This window comes from Sinohyriopsis cumingii, chromosome 2 (assembly GCF_028554795.1).
Source record: "Sinohyriopsis cumingii isolate HCF-2022 chromosome 2, ASM2855479v2, whole genome shotgun sequence".
Taxonomy (NCBI): Eukaryota; Metazoa; Mollusca; class Bivalvia; order Unionida; family Unionidae; genus Sinohyriopsis; species Sinohyriopsis cumingii.
In genome coordinates, this window is record NC_142962.1 from 70,120,510 (window position 1) to 70,140,409 (window position 19,900).

The 19,900-nt window shown below is 35.9% G+C and overlaps 1 protein-coding gene across 1 annotated transcript in view; it reads right to left on the bottom strand.

Moving 5' to 3' along the window:
• The window catches only part of LOC149805121 (histone acetyltransferase KAT5-like), a 67,090-nt gene that overhangs the window by 22,745 nt on the left and 24,445 nt on the right, over positions 1-19,900 (bottom strand). Inside the window, exons 9-10 of the mRNA XM_089947564.1 lie at positions 15,862-15,951; positions 10,912-11,052 (exon numbers count right to left, since the gene is read on the bottom strand). Of these exons, the coding sequence (XP_089803690.1) occupies positions 10,912-11,052; positions 15,862-15,951 (231 nt within the window). The remainder of the gene's footprint in view (positions 1-10,911; positions 11,053-15,861; positions 15,952-19,900) is intronic.

Here is a 19,900-nt window from a genome sequence, read left to right on the forward strand (position 1 = left end):
TAAGGTGCTTGCTTTTACAGGTTACTTGCACATCTCACAGCGTGCATTTTTGTCACAGATCAACCAATTTGGGTTGGTGGTCTTTCTGGGTTCTTTCTCCATCTAATATATTGTTAAAAAAAAAAAAAGAAAAGCAAACCAAACTAAATCAACCGATTTATGCCTTTCTGACAGTTACCAAAAAGTCATCATCAGTTTGTACAAATGGATTTTTCATGGTGAGCATATGAGATGGAGAAGTCTTGAGCAATCCAGCATCACGCGCTGCCAAAAACTTCACAGTTTAGCCCACTTAAAGTTTCTCTAACAATGTCCATTGTTCCAACTGGAACTGTTACAACTTATTAACATGGTTCCAGGTCATTTCCAGGAAGAAATTACGTTTTTCAAGGTTCATATATGACCATTACTGAATGGAATTATAGAAAAATGCATTTTCTAAATCTAAAGATGTTTCTATTTCAAGACTCTCCAAAACATCTAAGTTAAAAAAGATGATCATGATCAAAACCACAAAATATATCACACAAAACAAGTTTGATTATATTCCTAGAAATGAGCATATAAGGTCATTACAATGTACATAATACAAATTCTAACTATGCTGACCTGCATTATGTTGTCATGTGGAAACAACATAACGAACATAAATTGGTTTTGTTTCCTTTCAAACCTTTAGTTCTAAATAATTATATAACAATGTAGATGCATGTTATACAAAGTAACACATTCTTATCACAGTATGAAAAAATAATAAACGCAAAATATTAGAATCTTATTTTGTAAGGAGAAAAGTTTAACTCCTTCAGATGATTTGGTCCAAAATCCATCATTTCAGAAACATTTACAAAAGGGTTGATTTAAATTTTGACAGAAGACCTTCAAATTTATAATTGCTGTACCATAAGAACTGAATTTTCTGTAAAATCAACTTGGGGTTACATTATTTGTCTTACCATGAGGCAAGATTATTTTTCTCATCCAATATTCTCCTTTCAGATAAAAAGAAATCTTCACTAGTGTAATATAATTCATGTCCAAATGTTTACATGTGGCTCTTTAATACAAATATGTTATTGAGGGCTGTGATGTGATGTTGCATCCGAATTACACAGTTTATATGCGTGAGCAAAGAAAAATAACAACATAAAATGACACATAATAATGAGGTATTATCACTTTTAATATATGAATGTTGTACGAAATTAACAATAAATAATTAATATTTATTACAAGAAAATGTTTAATTTTCATCAGTTCCAATTTTTAAAAGTTAAATTGTAAATAATGAAATGATACTGGGTACACATCTTTACTGTAGTTATACATAGTAGAAGCTGTAATGAACAGTAACATTTTGCATTAGATTATTCATGGTTAATTTGAGATCTGTGTCACTATCGTATATAACTCTCCTTTTATTTGAATGAGGTGAAACTGTTTTGTGACATTGTTGTTGTTGTATGGTTTAACGCCATTTTCAGCACATGATAGGCTATACATGGCGGCCAGTATTAATGGTGGAGGAAGAACCCGGGAAATCCCTGTAAAGAACCAACGATCCATAAGAAGCTACTGGCAAGCTTTCTCATAAAACCCACATTGGCAGAATCCGAGACTCGAACCCACGCAGACAGAGGTGAGATGGCAGTGATCCATTACGGAGAGCGCTTTAGACCACTCGGGGACCCGTTTTGTGACATACTTGTGTTGTAATTAATATTGATTGTAAAATAACCCCTGTGTATGAATGACCCTCCAAATATGGACCCTAATGGATAACAATGTGATGAACTTTCAAGTTCAAGGTTTATATGAAAATTACTTTTTCTGCCTTGGAAGCATGGCAAGTGCTACCGTGAAATTTGCTTAAGGATTAATGTGTGGAAGGAAAAATGATTCCTTCTAACTTGTAAATGTATTATTTTTCATTAAAGATTGTAGGTATACATTTTATTGAACTGGGGCACAATTTCAGATGCTTAACAAAATTAGAAGAAAGTGTGTTTGACAACACATTTCTGGCTGTTACCAAGTTTTCTGTAGTTGTTGAAAGAGTTGGGATTTTTGGTAATGTGTATAGCCTGAGTGTCCCTTGATGAATAGAAACTTTGTGGGATTTTGGACCAAGACAAGGAAATTCCATTCAAGGGGTTATATTATTTGTCTCTCCACGAGGCTATGAAGTATGCAGGCCTAGTCTATGTGCATGGATCAGTGTTTTCTGTCATAGTTCATTCCACACAGTGATGTAGCTGACAGTATATAATTTGTTCCAAACGAAATAATTGAAATTTAGTAAGGTGGCTTTAGCTACATTTAATAATGCTGACCTGAACATGTACTGAGTTAGGCCTGCAGATAGGATAAAATTGACCATGCTGTGTTAAACTAACAAAATACCAAATAACTTGACATCGTGTACATGTGTGTGTGTCTTTCTCAAAATGTTTTGTATTGTATGTTCTCAAAGATGGATTGAGCATAAGTTACTTTGTTTTTTGTTAAATATTTCTTGTTGTTGTTTTTGTTTTTAGAAGAACTACGTCAGGCACAGCTGAAGACAACAAGGTTTTCTTTTTTTTAAAGTAGTTCTGAGCGCATGGACACCTTGACTGAGACGACTGGTCTGAGATGACTAGACCGAGATAAGAAAAGTAAGGTTGGCAAAACAGCTAGATTTCTTGGTCGCATGGGTGAGAAAACAAAACCCTGGCAGTTGTTCTTGGGATAAATATGTATAATTTTGGGTCCTTATGATTTTGTATTTTTATTACAACCAGCATGCAACTTTCATTTAATATTTTTGCCTACAACATTTGAAATGGGATATTAGATATCACGTGACTACAGTATCTACAAGGTCATGAACAAGTGGGTTGTGAAATATGTGTACTTGTACGACTACCAATGCAAATCATGAGTACCAGGTAAAATTTCATCAACATCATAGTTTTATTTGGTCTTTCAGCAGGTTAAAGACATAACGATTTTAATACTCACAATTTATAAGAAAATAAATAATGTTCACATCGATTTAATGCAGGTCTGACTTGATTTAACAACGTTTAAGTTTGCTAGGCCGTCTAGTAAGTGGCTAAGCTTTGCTGACACCTTGTTGGCCTCTTGTGATGCTAGACTGGTTTTCATATCTTCCATGTAAGAAAAAATATGGATATCGAGCTGTCTGTTGGGAAAAAAGTATACTAGACGAATCTAATCTGCTGAGCGTTTGGAATGACTCAACAAATGTGTTTATGGCAAGCACCCAAATGATATATACTGCAACCTCCAAATATTCTGGTCAGAACTCGTTAAATTTAACTCACGATCAATTCAGTTAGGACTCAATTAGGCAATTGTTTCAGGTATCAAGTGGTGGTGGAAAATTCCTGGGTTTTTCCCGACTTACTTCAATATTTGCAAAATTCAAGGACTTATCAAGGTCGGGAATTTTTAAAAATAATTTCTCATGACTTTTTCCTGATTTCCCAGTAGCATGGGAACCCTGTTATTAAGCTATATTCACTGATATCTGGAGAAATGCATCTATAATAAATGTTTGTAACCAAGTATGAGAATGCATCAATGTTTTTCAATGATGCATTTGAACTGAGCAACAACCAGAATCAACAAACCAAGAAATGAAACTATTCACATCTATCAGACAAAATTAGTGTATAATCATAATCTGCCAAAAGACTTTTCAATCTTTAAATTTGTCAATTTTTTTCCCAACCATACTGATTGAGAATGGACACAAACAGACCAGAACAGATATAACCAGAAGGTTAAAATCAATTTGATACATCTTTTAAGTGGATAAATTCACATTGGTTTAGTTAACTGTATACCTTTTATTGTCTTCCCTATGGTGTGATTTCTTACTGAAGCTGAGAAATAATGTTGTACACATAAAAAAACGAGGCACGCTTCTACTCATTATTATTATTATTATACTTCTCCATTCCAGCTTGTTCTTATGATCTTGTCCCCTCACATACTGTTTGTCTTGTTTATGATATCGATCTAAATTTGTCAATTACTTTTTCTACTACTATACTAATTGTTTGTGAATATGCATATCAATGTGAAATGCAATGGGGAGACTAAATCCAAGATAGAAAATCTCTACATTTCTGCATGTATTCTGCTTGGATTCCATGTTTCTGCACAAAACTCAAGAGTTCAGGACTCGCTGTACTAATTCAGTTTCCACTGTAAACCTGTGCAAACACCATGATGTTAAAATTCATTAACTTAAAATTTTGAGTACTCATGATCAAATTTGTATCAGTATAGACACATCTATGAAGACAGCTTTTGTGAAAAGAAAACCACAACAGCCACACCATTTTCTGGATCTAAATAAATTTGAAATGTGTGCTTTCAATACTACACCAAAGAGTAAGCTGCTGATTTCAGTAATGAGTCTTCCAAAATCAGGTCTGTAAAGGGACGGAAACTATGTTAATAAAACAATGTCCCTCACATTTTTCAGTTACATGTAGGACAAGCTCTCAAAGCCATGTTCCTCCATCACACTGAAGATTTGAATATATCAAAGGTGAAATTAGTACATTTGCATCCTAAATTACTATCATGGCTACTTCAAATGTTATTTAATGTGAGACTTTAATGCCAGAACTCATAGCTTCAGTGATTTTGGGGTTAAAAAATGAATTTCTTCTCAAACAAATCAATTTGATGCATATTACATTGTTTTTTAATGATACTGTGAGAATTCTTGATGTGTACAAATTGCACAAGAAACAAAAAACATCAGATCAGAAAAGTAATACCACAGGGAAAATACTGATAGGAATATGCAGAAATAATGATATTATTTAAATGGAATATGTGGTGACAATATGAGTGCTGGTTCTACAACTTTGCAAAATACATCTTGTACAACTCTTCTGCTGTTTCTAAGAACACTGTAATATGGCAATTATTTCTGCACACATAAAGTTGACCCACTTTTTACTTTAGTCCCTTGCTAATTGATATTATTAGATTTTACAACAAAACTAAGCACATTTTACCTTTTGCCAATAATACATGATCACAAATATTTAGATTTATATTTTTGCAAGAATATAGAAATTACAATTTTATTAAAAGAACTGGCACCAGTAAAACTAAAAGAGATGGTAAAAAGGAGATGGCTTTGAACTAAGTGCCAAAAAGTCTGCAAAAAATATCATGATTCTCAAAATATACATAGGAATAACCAAACACAAACAGGACAAATTTTATCCATCTTGCTTTGAGTTTACACAGATCAGTCAGTCTCTTATGTTTAATGTCATTTAATTTGTGTACATAGAGAGCATGTACATTTGGTGATACATCTGCATGATATGAACGTTTGTCTCGTTATTTTTTTGTTGCCATAGTGGTTCTGCCAACTAGAGATCTACTCACACTTAATTATGTTGTATGGGGATTCTCTGATGTTCCCTATGAGCATTAATATGTTGATTGTTTCTGACTTTAATATGATCCCCCTCCTCTGTGTACAAATATTATTCTGTGCTGAGAACTCCTTTCACTGCCTGCTGTCTGAAATGCACATGCATAACTACCTTGACAAGTTACTGTTCTTTATGATTGTGCAATTTTCAACATCTCACAGGTATGGCCCCATGGGTATTCTCTCTTGGATATCTCTGTTCCAAAAAGAAAAGTTTTCACTAACATGAACTCTTCCAAAGATTCACTTCCTTGAATCGTACTTTGCTGCCTCTTACGCCTGAAATTTTCTCTTCCATACTGCTGTATTAGGGTCTTATGTCCAACATTCCCAAAGTCTGCTTGTTCAGACACGGGTATCTTGAATAAATATAACAGCATACTGTCCCTCCAACACGTCGGACTCACGCTCAACATCGATTTTGGGCATAAAATCACACACTGGTATTTCCAGTGACATTTTCCCAATGTTCAACAAAATGATATACATGAAATTCATTGTCATCATATCTATCACCAGCCAGTATTTACCAACTGAAAATGTCATCTGAAGACAAACTCTGTTGTGATTCAGCCATTTTGATTTCTTGAGTGGCCCTTATTTGAAAAATGCATTTGTAAAACTTCCATGATGAAAGTAAGGTTAAAACTACCATAAAATACTTGTTCCAGGTCCCAATGAACCAATCAAATTTAGTTTAACAACCATTCACGTTGAACCAAAGTATCCAGCTATTTTAACGTTTGCCTTCCTGAATCTGTGTGTCACATCAAGTGCTGCGAGACCACTACTGGCAGCATGAATTATGTAATGAAATGCACTTTTAAAGTTAAAAGTTTAATAAAAATTGCATGCAGATCAAAGCACATGTTTATATCTGCAACGCTGACGCAATTTGCAGAATGCATATCACTTCTTAAAAATATGCAAATTCGTACAAATTACATGCACTCGCATGTACTGGCATCATTTTCTGACCCAATATTTTATTCACGTTAGACCGCTAGGAGGGGGTGAATTGTAATGTTAGATATATATATATTAGATATATTGACATCTTTGACATCTAAGACAAGATGGCCACTATTGCTTAACCGGCTTGAAGCAGCTGTTCCGTTTTTTGTTGCCATTTTCATGATATTTCTGCTTGTTGCCTGTTTTCATCTTCGTTATTGTGTTCATTATGTATTGGCTGTTAAATTCGTATGTGTTTCTTCATCTGCTTGTTTTGGAAACAAGAACAATTAGACTTTTTCTCAGCTGTCTTGCTCCACTGTTTTTTAACAAACCGCCATCACGTGATACTCACCAGTCAACCCGTTTATGCTACGATGGACCCTCATTAATTGCTTTAAATGATCACTCCTTGGCTCTCCACACTACATTGTGCTCTAGACTAAACGAACTGGACTACATTCATCATTACCTAAATGTAAACAGAAGCGAAAAAAGAAACGTTTCAAAGCTGGCCGTTATAGAACAGGAATAAGAATCCCAGTTATCTCCCTTATTTCGGCACAACCATTTAAAAAAAATTCAACCGTTAATTTAGATAACCTAACTCAAATCCCTATTAATTCGTCAACCTTTGTGTCAACTATCCAAGAAATACCTCTGCGCATTGCATTATGCAATGACCAGTCAGTAGGACCACCGGAAAAGCACACACAAATAGTTAATTTTATCAACGACCAAAATGTTGACATATTTTTCCTGACAGAAACATGGCTAAAAACATCAGGCGATGAGCCCAAGTGTGCAGATCTAACACCCACTGGTTACTCCATCAAGTCGTTCCCCCGTAATTCTCGCGGAGGTGGAATTGCTGTCATCACAAAGAACTCCATGATAAAACGTCTTAACTACACCACAACATTCAATTTCGACCACACATCGTTTGAACTAGTCCAAACCACACTCACACCGGAGCAAAGGTCAGTCCATTTTTTCTGCCTATACCGCCCTCCTCCTATTAGAAAAAACAAGAAGGCTGACTCTCTATTTTTGGAGCAGTTTCCGAATCTCCTGTACTATGGAAATTCGATAGTTGGCAACCTGATTATTCTTGGAGATTTCAACTTTCACTTTGACTGTCCTGGAAACTCAAATACATCAAAACTCATAGATTCCATTAACATTTTCAACCTCAAACAGTCAGTTAACCAACCCACCCATAAACATGGTTACATTTTAGACTGGATTCTTCATAAACCTGATGATAACATTCTAAGGTCCTCCCTGGTATCCCATGACCTTGCATCAGATCACCTCTGCATTATATGCCATCTTGACGTATCAGTCCCTAACCCTCCACCTTTATCTGCTACTAAGAGAAACCTCCGTATAATAAATAGAACCAAACTAATGCATGACATCCAAGCTAACCTAACAACTTGCTTACCTCCTACTGCAGAACAACTCGATAACTGTCTGCGTTCATTGCTTGACAAACATGCCCCAGCTACCAAGTGCAAAGTATCAATTCAAAAATGTTCTCCATGGTATAGCAGTGTTAGGGACCAGCTTCGCACTGCTAAAATAGACCACTGTAAAGCTGAGAGGCTTTGGCTTTCCACCGGACTAACTATTCATAAGCTAATCTATGAAGTCGCTAAGAAGAATGTCACAAATATAGTCCATGCAGCAAAATCAGCCCACTACACTACTAAGATCATGGAAAGTTCCAGCTCCAAAGAGCTCTTCGAGATTACTAACAAGCTAATGTCAAGGAATAAATCAACACCACTTCCAACTACCTTCTCTCCAGTCGACCTTCTGGACATGTTTGCAAATTTCTTCCGTGACAAAGTACAAACCATTAGGGGGCCCCGAGTGGCCGAGTGGTCTAAAGCGTTCGCCGTTACGGATCACTGCCATCTCACCTCTGTCTGCGCCGGTTCGAGTCTCAGATTCAGCCAATGTAGATATGTGAGAAAGCATGCCAGTAGCTTCTCGTGGGTCGGTGGTTCTTTCCGGGGTTTTCCCGGGTTCTTCCTCCACCATTAATACTGGCCGCCATATATGGCCTATCGTGTGCTGAAAAATGGCGTTAAACCCCACAACAACAAACCATTAGAGATAAGCTTGACACCACAATTTCAATTGACTCGTCGTCACCATACAGCTGGGATACAGAATTTGAGCGGCAACCATTAGCAGCATTTGAACCTGTCTCTATGGATTTTGTACATACAATCCTGATGAAGAGTGCACCAAAGTCATGTGAACTTGATCCAATTCCAACATCACTACTGCTTGAGTGGTTAGATCCAGTATTGCATTCACAAACTGATGTTATTAATACCTCTCTCTCATCCAGGGAATTCCCATCATTTTTCAAAACTGCCATTGTAAAGCCTATGCTGAAGAAACCAACACTAGACCATAACGATTTAAAGAACTACCGCCCATTTTCTAATCTCCCATTCATATAAAAAATCTTAGAAAAGGTTGTTCTATCCCAGCTGTATCTCATCTGAATTCAAACAGTCTTTTTAGCAATGTACAATCTGCATATCGCCCTTGCCACAGTACTGAAACTACTCTTCTAAAAGTAGTTAATGACATTCTCTCTGCGTTGGATAGAGAAAAGATTACAGTCCTCACCCTCCTTGATTTGTCTGCAGCATTTGACACAATAGACCATGATATATTACTTCACCGTCTCCAGCATGTATTTGGCATTCATGATACAGCCTTACTGTGGATCAAGTCCTACTTGGTCAACAGGACACAAATTGTATCTGCAAATGGAATACACTCCAGCCCAGTTGATCTGTGCTGTGGTGTTCCACAGGGGTCTGTTCTTGGACCTGTTCTCTTCATTCTGTACAATCAGTCACTCTCAAGTTTCATAGATCATCATCCAGTGTCTCACCAATTGTACGCTGATGACACCCAAATATACAAATCTAGCCACCCAACTGAAGTTGATGCTACCATCCATGGTGTAGAGAAGTGCATTTCTGATGTGAAATCATGGATGATATGTAACAAGGTGCAGATGAATAATGATAAAACTGAGGCCATTCTGATCACAACACAAAGACTTTCTCATTCACATCCTTTACCTCAAACAATAAATATCAGCAACACCAACATTAAATTCACACAATCAGTACAAAACCTAGGTGTTACTCTGGACAGTACTTTCACATTGCACCAACATGTCATGAACATCTGCAAGGCTGCATATCTTGAGCTAAGACGCATCAGCTCAATTCACAAATATCTTTCAGTTGATGCCACTAAAACACTTGTGTGTTCATTAGTACTTTCAAGACTGGACTATTGTAACTCAGTTCTGTCTGGTTCATCTCAATATCTACTCCAGAAACTTCAAAAAGTTCAAAACACAGCTGCTCGGATCATACTTAGAGTACCATGATCAGAGTACACCTCCCGCTGCTCTGTACCCTACACTGGCTATCCATTCGATCCAGAATCAAAAACAAAATTTGTTCTCTGTGTTACGTTTCACTGTCGGACTCTAGTCCAACATACCTATCTGACCTCACCCATGTGTACACACCAACAAGATACTTACGCTCCTTTTCTGACAATTGTATACTCATTATTCGCACTATGAAAACAAAGTCATATGGACAGCATTCTTTTGCATACCAGGGCCCAGCAACGTGGAATGAATTGCCCACTGAACTTAGACACAAAGACACAGTGATTACATTCAAGAGGGCTCTCAAAACTCACTTATTTTGACTGCAAGAACACACTTAAAGACCTAATAATGTTTCCTACCTGAAATATTCTCAGCATATTTTTTTATTTTTGAATGCTTTTCTAATTTCATGGTGTTTGTTTTTTGTAATAATATTATTATATGTTTTTTATTTTATAGGTGTTGTCTAATGTTGTAAAGCGCTTAGAGCTTCTAAAGATTAGGTGCTATACAAAGTCCTCATTATTATTATTATTACATATTCATTTTTTTTCTGACAACACCACCAGCGATTTCTCATTTTGTTAACACATCCCACAACAGAAGTGAATTTTCTAACCAACCTTCCACTGTCACAATCAAAATAGTTTAACACAACCTCCTACAGAAGATTTTTGAAGTGCTGTCCTTGGGGGGGGGGTATGTTTTACTGGAACAGCTCTAATATGGCAACAAATTAAACTCATAATCATTTAAATTTTGATTTTAATGTAATTTTTTCTGTAAATGATCTATCAAAAGTGTCAGCTGAAAAATTCCTGGTTTTCACCCAACTATGATCAATTTCTGCATCCTAATTTCTAACTTTTTTCTATTTTTCAATTTGTGTTGGAACCCTATTTTTTATCTCCTCTAAAACCTGCATATACTAGGCTCTATACCCCTTAGAGTATTTAAAAAATTGTAATAAAAGAAGACAAAATATACAATACTAGTTTAAATTTATTTATGTGATTGAATTCCAATTAACACTTACCTTGGAGAAATAGCCTACTATATGGTAACCCCTGTTGTCTTGTTCACACAGTACATAAAAAAGGAATGGGTCCGTATCATAGTACAGTGTTTTGTGATCAAGAAACAGCTTGGCTAGAAGACATAAATTCTGGGCATATGCCTGAAATATAAGCACAAATCAACAAAATGTATATCTCTTTATAAATTCTACATGTCTGTAAATGCTGTGGAAAAGATGGAATTAAATTACATTCACTTTAGAGCAATGAGAAAATATGAGGTTCATTTAACTGTGAATAGTAGTGTCTACAGATAATACATGTCCCACTGTCCATATTTACATCGACCATGCTGATACATCAAAATCTGCTTATTTACATAGATCATTTGCTAAAATATTGTATGCAATTATCAGGATTATGCAAATAAACATAACCAACCAGAATTAAAGGGAGATAAGGGACATATTATTAGCATTTCAATATTTCACCAGATAAGGTCATATTGTAGACTAACCTTTGCATGTATTTGCCAACCATGACACCCGACTATTTTGATTACAGAAATCATGACCCCCTGAGTTTAGATCAAGATTTCATACTGATGTAAGCAGTAGATAAGACTTAGATGATTTTGCATCTTCACTATGAAAGCAAAAGAATACATTTAGTATAAGTAAATCTATGACACATAATGTTATGCACTAGACAGACAGATTGTTCCTGAAAACTGCTTTTGATAAGTCTGTTTCTTATAATCCTCTATGAGTGGGAGTGCTGCGATTGTATCTGGAGCTCTACTTTCATACCCTTTCAATTCAGACTGTGTTTTTATGTCCAGTGCTTGCTGTTAGGCTTGTTTAAGTCTGAAAGTCTTCTAATTATTTTTTGCTAGCAATAATATATAGAAAGTTTAAATGTTAGTACTGTGACAGAAAAAAACAACAATTTCCATCCTATTTCAATCAACATCTTTCTAACATAAGACTTTCTTTTGAAATCAACAAGATAAACACCAGTGGTGTGGAGAGATAAATGTAGTGAGTACTCATCTAGAGCCTTGTCAGCGGCAGGAGTGATTTGACATGTCAGAGATAAGGAACATATTAGCTTATTTTCCTGTGGTTGCAATGACCAATGGACTGGCGGAACTGCTGTACTTTGAGGAAAAAGGATGTCTCTTAAGAAATAGTTGGAATATGGCAGTAATGTTAATACTGTAATCATGTGATAATTTTTGTCACCATGATTCTTTACCAGAAACACACTCTCACAGCTCCATTGACATTACCACTAACATTCACTATTATTATGAGATGTCATAAAGAGGCATAAATGGAATTCATTCATTCAGAATTAAAAACAGGCAGGCCCCATAGGTGTCAACTTGAACAGGTTACCCGTAATTTGTTGTTGTTGTTGTTGTTGTTGTTGTGGGGTTTAACACCATTTTTCAGCACACGATAGGCTATATATGGCGGCCAGTATTAATGGTGGAGGAAGAACCCGGGAAAACCCCAGAAAGAACCACCGACCCACGAGAAGCTACTGGCATGCTTTCTCACATACCTACATTGGCTGAATCTGAGACTCGAACCGGCGCAGACAGAGGTGAGATGGCAATGATCCGTAATGGAGAACGCTTTAGACCACTCGGCCACTCGGGGCCCCCCGTAATTTGTATGGTTTTTTCCATTTTTGTCAGTGTACAGTCGTACAAATGTTTTGAAAGTTTTTTTCATACAAAGTTTTAAAAAAATTGTTTTTTTTTTTCATTTTGTGTGCAGCTGGCCTGAAACAACCAATCAAATCATACTATAAACCTCACTTTTCCTTTGATAATGAAGATAGCTGAAGAAAATGATACATGTACCAAAATAAATTGCAGGGTGTGTGTGTGTGTGATTTGGATTTTTAACGTAGCTTTAACAATTTTTCAGTCATATCACTATGATGTCTGCAGTGTGGCAGTTTGTAGTGATGTCTAGCACTGGAGCATCATGCCGCAGACGCAGTCACGTTATCCTGACATGAGGCTGACCAGTCCTAACAATAACCTCTTAATGCTGAGAGCCAAGCAAGGCAGCTGTTAGTACCATTTTTGTAAGTCTTTGGTATGACTCGACCAGGGATCGAACCCACGACCTAATGCATCCAAGGTGGACGCTCTAACCACTAGGCCACCGTAGCAGTACTCAGGGGGGTGTGTAGGTAATAAATATGGGCGGCAAAATATGTGCTTCGTTGGCAGTTACCATCTTAAATCTATGCATATTAAATGGGAAATACACCAGCAGTGAAAACAGAGAAGGCATATATAAAATTTTACTTTATTTAGAGAACCATGGATTGGTACACATATGTGTGTACTGTTTATATATACATGTAAATAGTATCAACACCATGTACTCACCCGTGAATCTCAACACATACACTGAATCCACAATACAAGTAATTCCATTGAAAATATGCACATACACATGTTTAAAATATTCAATAATTTTGTCACAGGTTGTTGTTGTTGTTGTAGGGTTTAACGCCATTTTTCAGCACAAGATAGGCTATACATGGCGGCCAGTATTAATGGTGGAGGAAGAACCCGGAAAACCCCGGAAAGAACCACCGACCCACGAGAAGCTACTGGCAAGCTTTCTCACATAACCACATTAGCCGAATCCGAGACTCGAACCGACGCAGACAGAGGTGAGATGGCAATGATCCGTAACGGTGAGCGCTTTAGACCACTCAGCCACTCGGGGCCCCCTTTGTCACAGGTCATATAGGTCTGAATTCAGCGGATAAACATAGTATAATCACATAATTAAGAGTTTAACATTGTTTTTTCTGAGTTTACCGTGGTATAAACTGTCAGTTGTCAACTCACACAGCAAATAATGCCTGAAATAACTCTTATAATTAAAATTTCAATTATTTATTAAGTTAATTTGTTTGCGTCATTAAAAAAACAGAAATCTTAAATGAGTGTAGTAATACATGTTTGGAGTTTGATGTTATGTAGCTATTTATAGTACTTGGGATGTCCTGCTTGATTTTAATAAGGTCATCATAATACCAGTCCTTCAACCAATGGAAGCCAAATGCATTCAATTAAGTGTTTTTTGTAAATTGTTAGAATGTTCTTTTCCTTTAATTCTTACTTCGTGTCTGCCTTTACTGGCAGTGTTTATCTTATGCTGTACACAAGAAAATATTTATAGAAGTAGGTATTCTTAGAAAAGTAGTTCTCCTTACAGTTCATACAGAAATAAACGCTGTTCATTTTGATCACGTGGTAACATTCTGACCAATGGAAATGTTACTTTCTTTTACGAGCTACTGGCATTGCAATTATCAAATGATGAAGCACATTTACTTTTCAGCATGTCCAAAATCGGTAAAAGGTTGTTTATATTTTAAGCCGCCGATGGATATGTTCGTAGTTCACAAACATTTTCCCTGCAAAACAGAAACTTTCACGGTCCAGTAAACATGTTCTAGTCATGTTGGAAAATGTAAAAAATCCATCAGATTCCATTGCTATTATTTAAGTTTGGTACTGACTCCTCTGAAGAAAAGTTCTTTATTTTTATTGAAGATTGTAGTCAACTTTATTTGATGAAAGGTGCTGAAGTCACTGCTAAAGGCCAGCTTTGAAGACCCAAACAAATGCCCGTTTCTTATTGTGGCTGTAACATCAAATAATTGTATTGCATGACTGAGACTGATTTTTTTCTCCATTTGCTTAGTACATCTTCATAGCAGTCAGTGGTTCAAGGGAATCTGTTTTCTTTGAAATGTCAGCAGACTATTATATCTGGGTACATTTTTAAAAAAAAAAGAATTAGTCGCCATTTGGTCAACTGTAGTTACAGTTCCTCCCTGCCTGTTGAATAGACCAACAAATAAGATGGGTTTTTATGTTTTTCTTTTTTAAATTTGTGGCAGTGGAGTGATGCAGAAATGTAACAAAGGGTCAGTGGACGATAGAGACGCAGGTGTTCTGGTCTGATGACAAGGATTAGTGTAGAAAATGTGGGTATTCTCAAGGATTTAATTTGAGTGGAAAGAAAAGGAATTTTACTTACCATCCATATACAAATGTCAGTCTATGTAAATATATTAATTACTAGCGAGCAGCTGATAATCCGATGAAAGATAGATTACGAGATAATGCCTCATCCGGTTGATCTCCGCTGACAGAAATATCAACCAAAAAAAGTAGATATCTCACAACATACAGTACTCATGCTCAGTGTCAACATAAGCAGATTATGATATAAAAATGCACTGTTAAGATGGTACATCAATAAGAACAAAGAAACTGTTGATGTAACAATCGATAAATTTCAGTGCATTTTATAACAAGTTTGCTGCTTCCTTTCATGGGGCCTCTGAATTTCTCCATTCCAAACCAATGGTTGTATATACAAGTTTAAACAGCCAACAATGTTGATAGTGAAAAAATTGCCAGATGGTATATTTTGCAGCCAATAAGGAAAATAAAATCGCAGTTTGTGACATTGGTGAAGCCCTACATGATCCTAGATTAAACTATTTACATTTTGTTTTTTCGTACTTTTAAGAAGAAAAAACTCTTTTCTCGTGTAAGAGAAAAATACAAAAATAATTTCAGTAACCATGCCACAATTGTCTTATATTATTCATATGCAATCTCTTCCCAAAAATGATAATAAACTTTTTAGGTTTTTTTGAACTTTTAAGAAATAATTTTTTTTGTGTGTGCAAGAAAAATACATGTAAAAAATTGTTGTTTTTTTTTTCATTTTGTGTGCAGGTGGCCAAGGTTGTTTTTCAATAGTTGAATGAATAATCCCAACAATATTATTGTAATTCCTGTTTACAGTTCACTTAAACAAAACACTGATTTTGCAATGGATGTCAAGCTATACTGACAACACAATAATGAATTCCAAAGATAAGAATGAAAGAGAGAAAGAAAGAAAAATTACCTTATTTTTCCTGCCATCTATTTCAAAGAAAGAAATGTTTCCTTTTCTGTAGATTTCATTCCCAGGTGGATGCCTCAAAAAACATTTTGCCTATTAAAATAATAATGAATTACTGCTTTATAATCATTAGAAAGCATTTGATAAAATTTGACTACATATGAAGACAAGTAAATGCAGTGAAGCTTTGTTGCTCCCTATCAAGGTGAGGTCACAAAAGCTTACAGTACTGCAATGGAAAGTAAGTTCCATGGCCCAATCTAGATTAGAGTAAATGTTCAGAGGAAAAAAATCAGTGACCTTGACAGTGATGACAAAACCTTGACCATGATACATGAGATGTCATCAAACTGAAAAGCACAAGTAAACCACACTCCATCTCAAACAGCTTTTATATAAAGCAGAAACAAAAGAAACAAGAAAAACTTTGACCCCGAGGATATGGATCCCAAGTAAGAAATACAACACATTTTCTGGTGACTATATAAAATCATACATTTATCTGAAACAGCTCTTAAGATAAAAAAGCAGATGGGAAAATGCAAGCAAGACATAGTAACCTTGACCAGTAACAATACTCCTAATGTGGTATAAGAAATACCTTCTGTATAGTTTTACCAACTTTCATCCATTTGTATCCAATGGTTAAATAATTTTGGTACAGCAGAACAACAGAAAAGTATAATGAAAAAAATCAACCTGTTACACCAAGAGATTTACAGTGAAGATAGGACCCCCAATGTGGTACAAGACACATCTGAAAATGATGACATACAAGTATACCAAGCTGCATATCTTAATGTTAGATGGTTCTAAGTGATAAAGTATAGAGGAATGTATGATGAAAAACTTCAAATACTGATCCAAGACAATGACCTCGAAGACTAGAAACCCAATGTGGTTCACACCACTTTGTTGCAATGATGTTTAGCAAGTATACCAAACTTCATTCCCTAATATCACAAGGCTGTAAAGTTATAAAGCAGAAGGAAAAGAAAACTTGTATACTGAATTATGACTTTGACCATCAAGACAGATCACTAATAAAGAAATCTGTATACCATTTAATGATGATGCCTAAGTATACCAAGTAGAATCCTTCTTTCTGAAAAGGATGTTAAGTTTTAAAGTGTAAAGAAAATTGTGCTGGAAAATTACATGTTGACTTGTAACCTTGACTGTGTGGATAGGAACCCCAATGAGCCATGCTATGCACCCTGAGTGATGATGTACAGGTAAAAACTGTTTTATCCCTTAATCCTGAATGGCTCTAAAGTTATATAACAGAAGGGACAGGATAAAGGAAAACCAAAAAAATATAGAGTGGTGACACTGACCTTGAGATAGGAATACCAATGTGGTACATAGAAGACCTTCTAATGATGATATGTAAGTATAGCTAGTTTCCTTTCTTAACCACAAACAATTTGAAAGTTACAGAGAAATAAAATAATGAATGACAGCAGCCTGAAACATGAATACTATGTCCCAAACTTTTTCAATAAGAAAGGAGGTATTTTAAAGCAGTTATTTTAGATAAACCTGATCTCATTCAAGAGCGTTCTAAAAACTCACCTATTTAGACTGAAGACCTAACAATGTTTCCATACCTTAATTGTTTCCAGGATGATTTTCTTCATAATTTCAAGGTGTTTGTTTTGTAATCTTGTCTCTATTTATGTCCTTATCTGTTAAATAATGTTTTAAAGCACTTACAGCTTTTAAAAGCTTAAGTGTTGGACTAAGTCATTCTTCTTCCTCTTATTATTATTATTGTTGTAATTATTATATTGTGGATTTGCAATTACAATACTGAAAAATAGTGACATTAAAAACCATCGCAGTGTCTTGATAAGTTTCAGTGATGAAATACGGGTTCTAATATCATATTAAATGGTGATAAAGAAATGAATTTGATCAATCAATCTGTAACAGATGGCAGTATCAAAGCATGTGATCAATCAATCTGTAACAGATGGCAGTATCAAAGCATGTGATCAATCAATCTGTAACAGATGGCAGTATCAAAGCAAGTGATCAATGAGTTTTGTTAAGTATAAAGAATTTATACACACTTAATTTGCATCTGTAATGCATAACTGTTAACAACATTGATCCAGATCTGTAATATGTTCCTGCAAATCAGAATCTATACTTTTACACTGCTCATTTGAAGCAAAGAGTGTAGACACTGATTTGCTAGTACATAGTAACAAAGCTGGACCATCCATCATTTGAAGCAAAGAGTACAGACACTGATATGCCAGTACATAATACACTCAATCTGGGCCATCCATCATTTGATGCAGTGTAATAATAATAATAATAATGAGGACTTTGTATAGCACCTAATCTTTAGAAGCTCTAAGTGCTTTACAACATTAGACAACACTATAAGATAAAAAACATATAATGATATGATTACAAACACAAACACCATGAAATTAGAAAACATAGAAAAAACATGCTGAGAATATTTAAGGTAGAAAACATTATTAGGTCTTTAAGTTTGTTCTTGCAGTCGAAATAAGTGAGTTTTTAGAGCACTCTTGAATGTGATCAACATGTCTAAGTTCAGTGGGCAATTCATTCCACGTTGCTGGGCCCTGGTATGCAAAAGAACGCTGTCCATATGACTTTGCTTTCATAGTGGGAATAATGAGTATACGATTGTCAGAAGAGGAGCATAAGTATCTTGCTGGTGTGTAAACATGGGTGAGGTCGGATAGGTATGTTGGACTAGAGTCCGACAGTGAAACGTAGCAGAGAACAAATTTTGTATTTGATTCTGGATCGAATGGATAGCCAGTGTAGGGTACAGAGCAGCGGGGAGGTGTGCTCTGATCGTGGTACTCTAAGTATGATCTGAGCAGCTGTGTTTTGAACTTTTTGAAGTTTCTGGAGTAGATATTGAGATGAACCAGACAGAATTGAGTTACAATAGTCCAGTCTTGAAAGTACTAATGAACACACAAGTGTTTTAGTGGCATCAACTGAAAGATATTTGTGAATTGAGCTGATGCGTCTCACCTTGGATGGTAGCATCAATCAACTTCAGTTGGGTGGCTAGATTTGTATATTTGGGTGTCATCAGCGTACAATTGGTGAGACAATGGATGGTGATCTATGACACTTGAAAGCAGCTGAGTGTACAGAATGAAGAGAACAGGTCCAAGAACAGACCCCTGTGGAACATCACAACATAGATCAACTGGGTTGGACACTGATATGCCAGTACATAATACACCCAATCTGGTCCATCCATCATTTGAAGTAAACAGTGTAGACACTGATATGCCAGTAAATAATACACCCAATCTGGCCCATCCATCATTTGAAACAAAGTGTAGACACTGATATGCCAGTACATAGTATACCCAATCTGGCCCATCCATCATTTGAAACAAACAGTGTAGACACTGATATGCCAGTAAATAATACACCCAATATTGCCCATCTATCATTTGAAACAAACAGTGTAGACACTGATATGCCATTACATAATACACCCAATCTGGCCCATCCATTATTTGAAACAAACAGTGTAGACACTGATATACCAGTACATAACATACCCAATGTGGCCCATCCATCATTTGAAACAAACAGGATAGACACTGATATGCCAGTACATAATACACCCAATCTGGCCCATTGATCTTTTGAAACAAACAGTGTAGACACTGATATGCCAGTACATAATACACCCAATCTGGCCCATCCATCATTTGAAACAAACAGTGTAGACACTGATATGCCAGTACATAATACACCCAATCTGGCCCATCCATCATGTGAAACAAACAGTATAGACACTGATATGCCAGTACATAATACACCCAATTTGGCCCATCCATCATGTGAAACAAACAGTGTAGACACTGATATGCCAGTACATAATACACCCAATCTGGCCCATCCATCATTTGAAACAAACAGTATAGACACTGATATGCCAGTACATAATACACCCAATCTGGTCCATCCAACATGTGAAGCAAACAGTGTAGATACTGATATGCCAGTACATAATACACCCAAT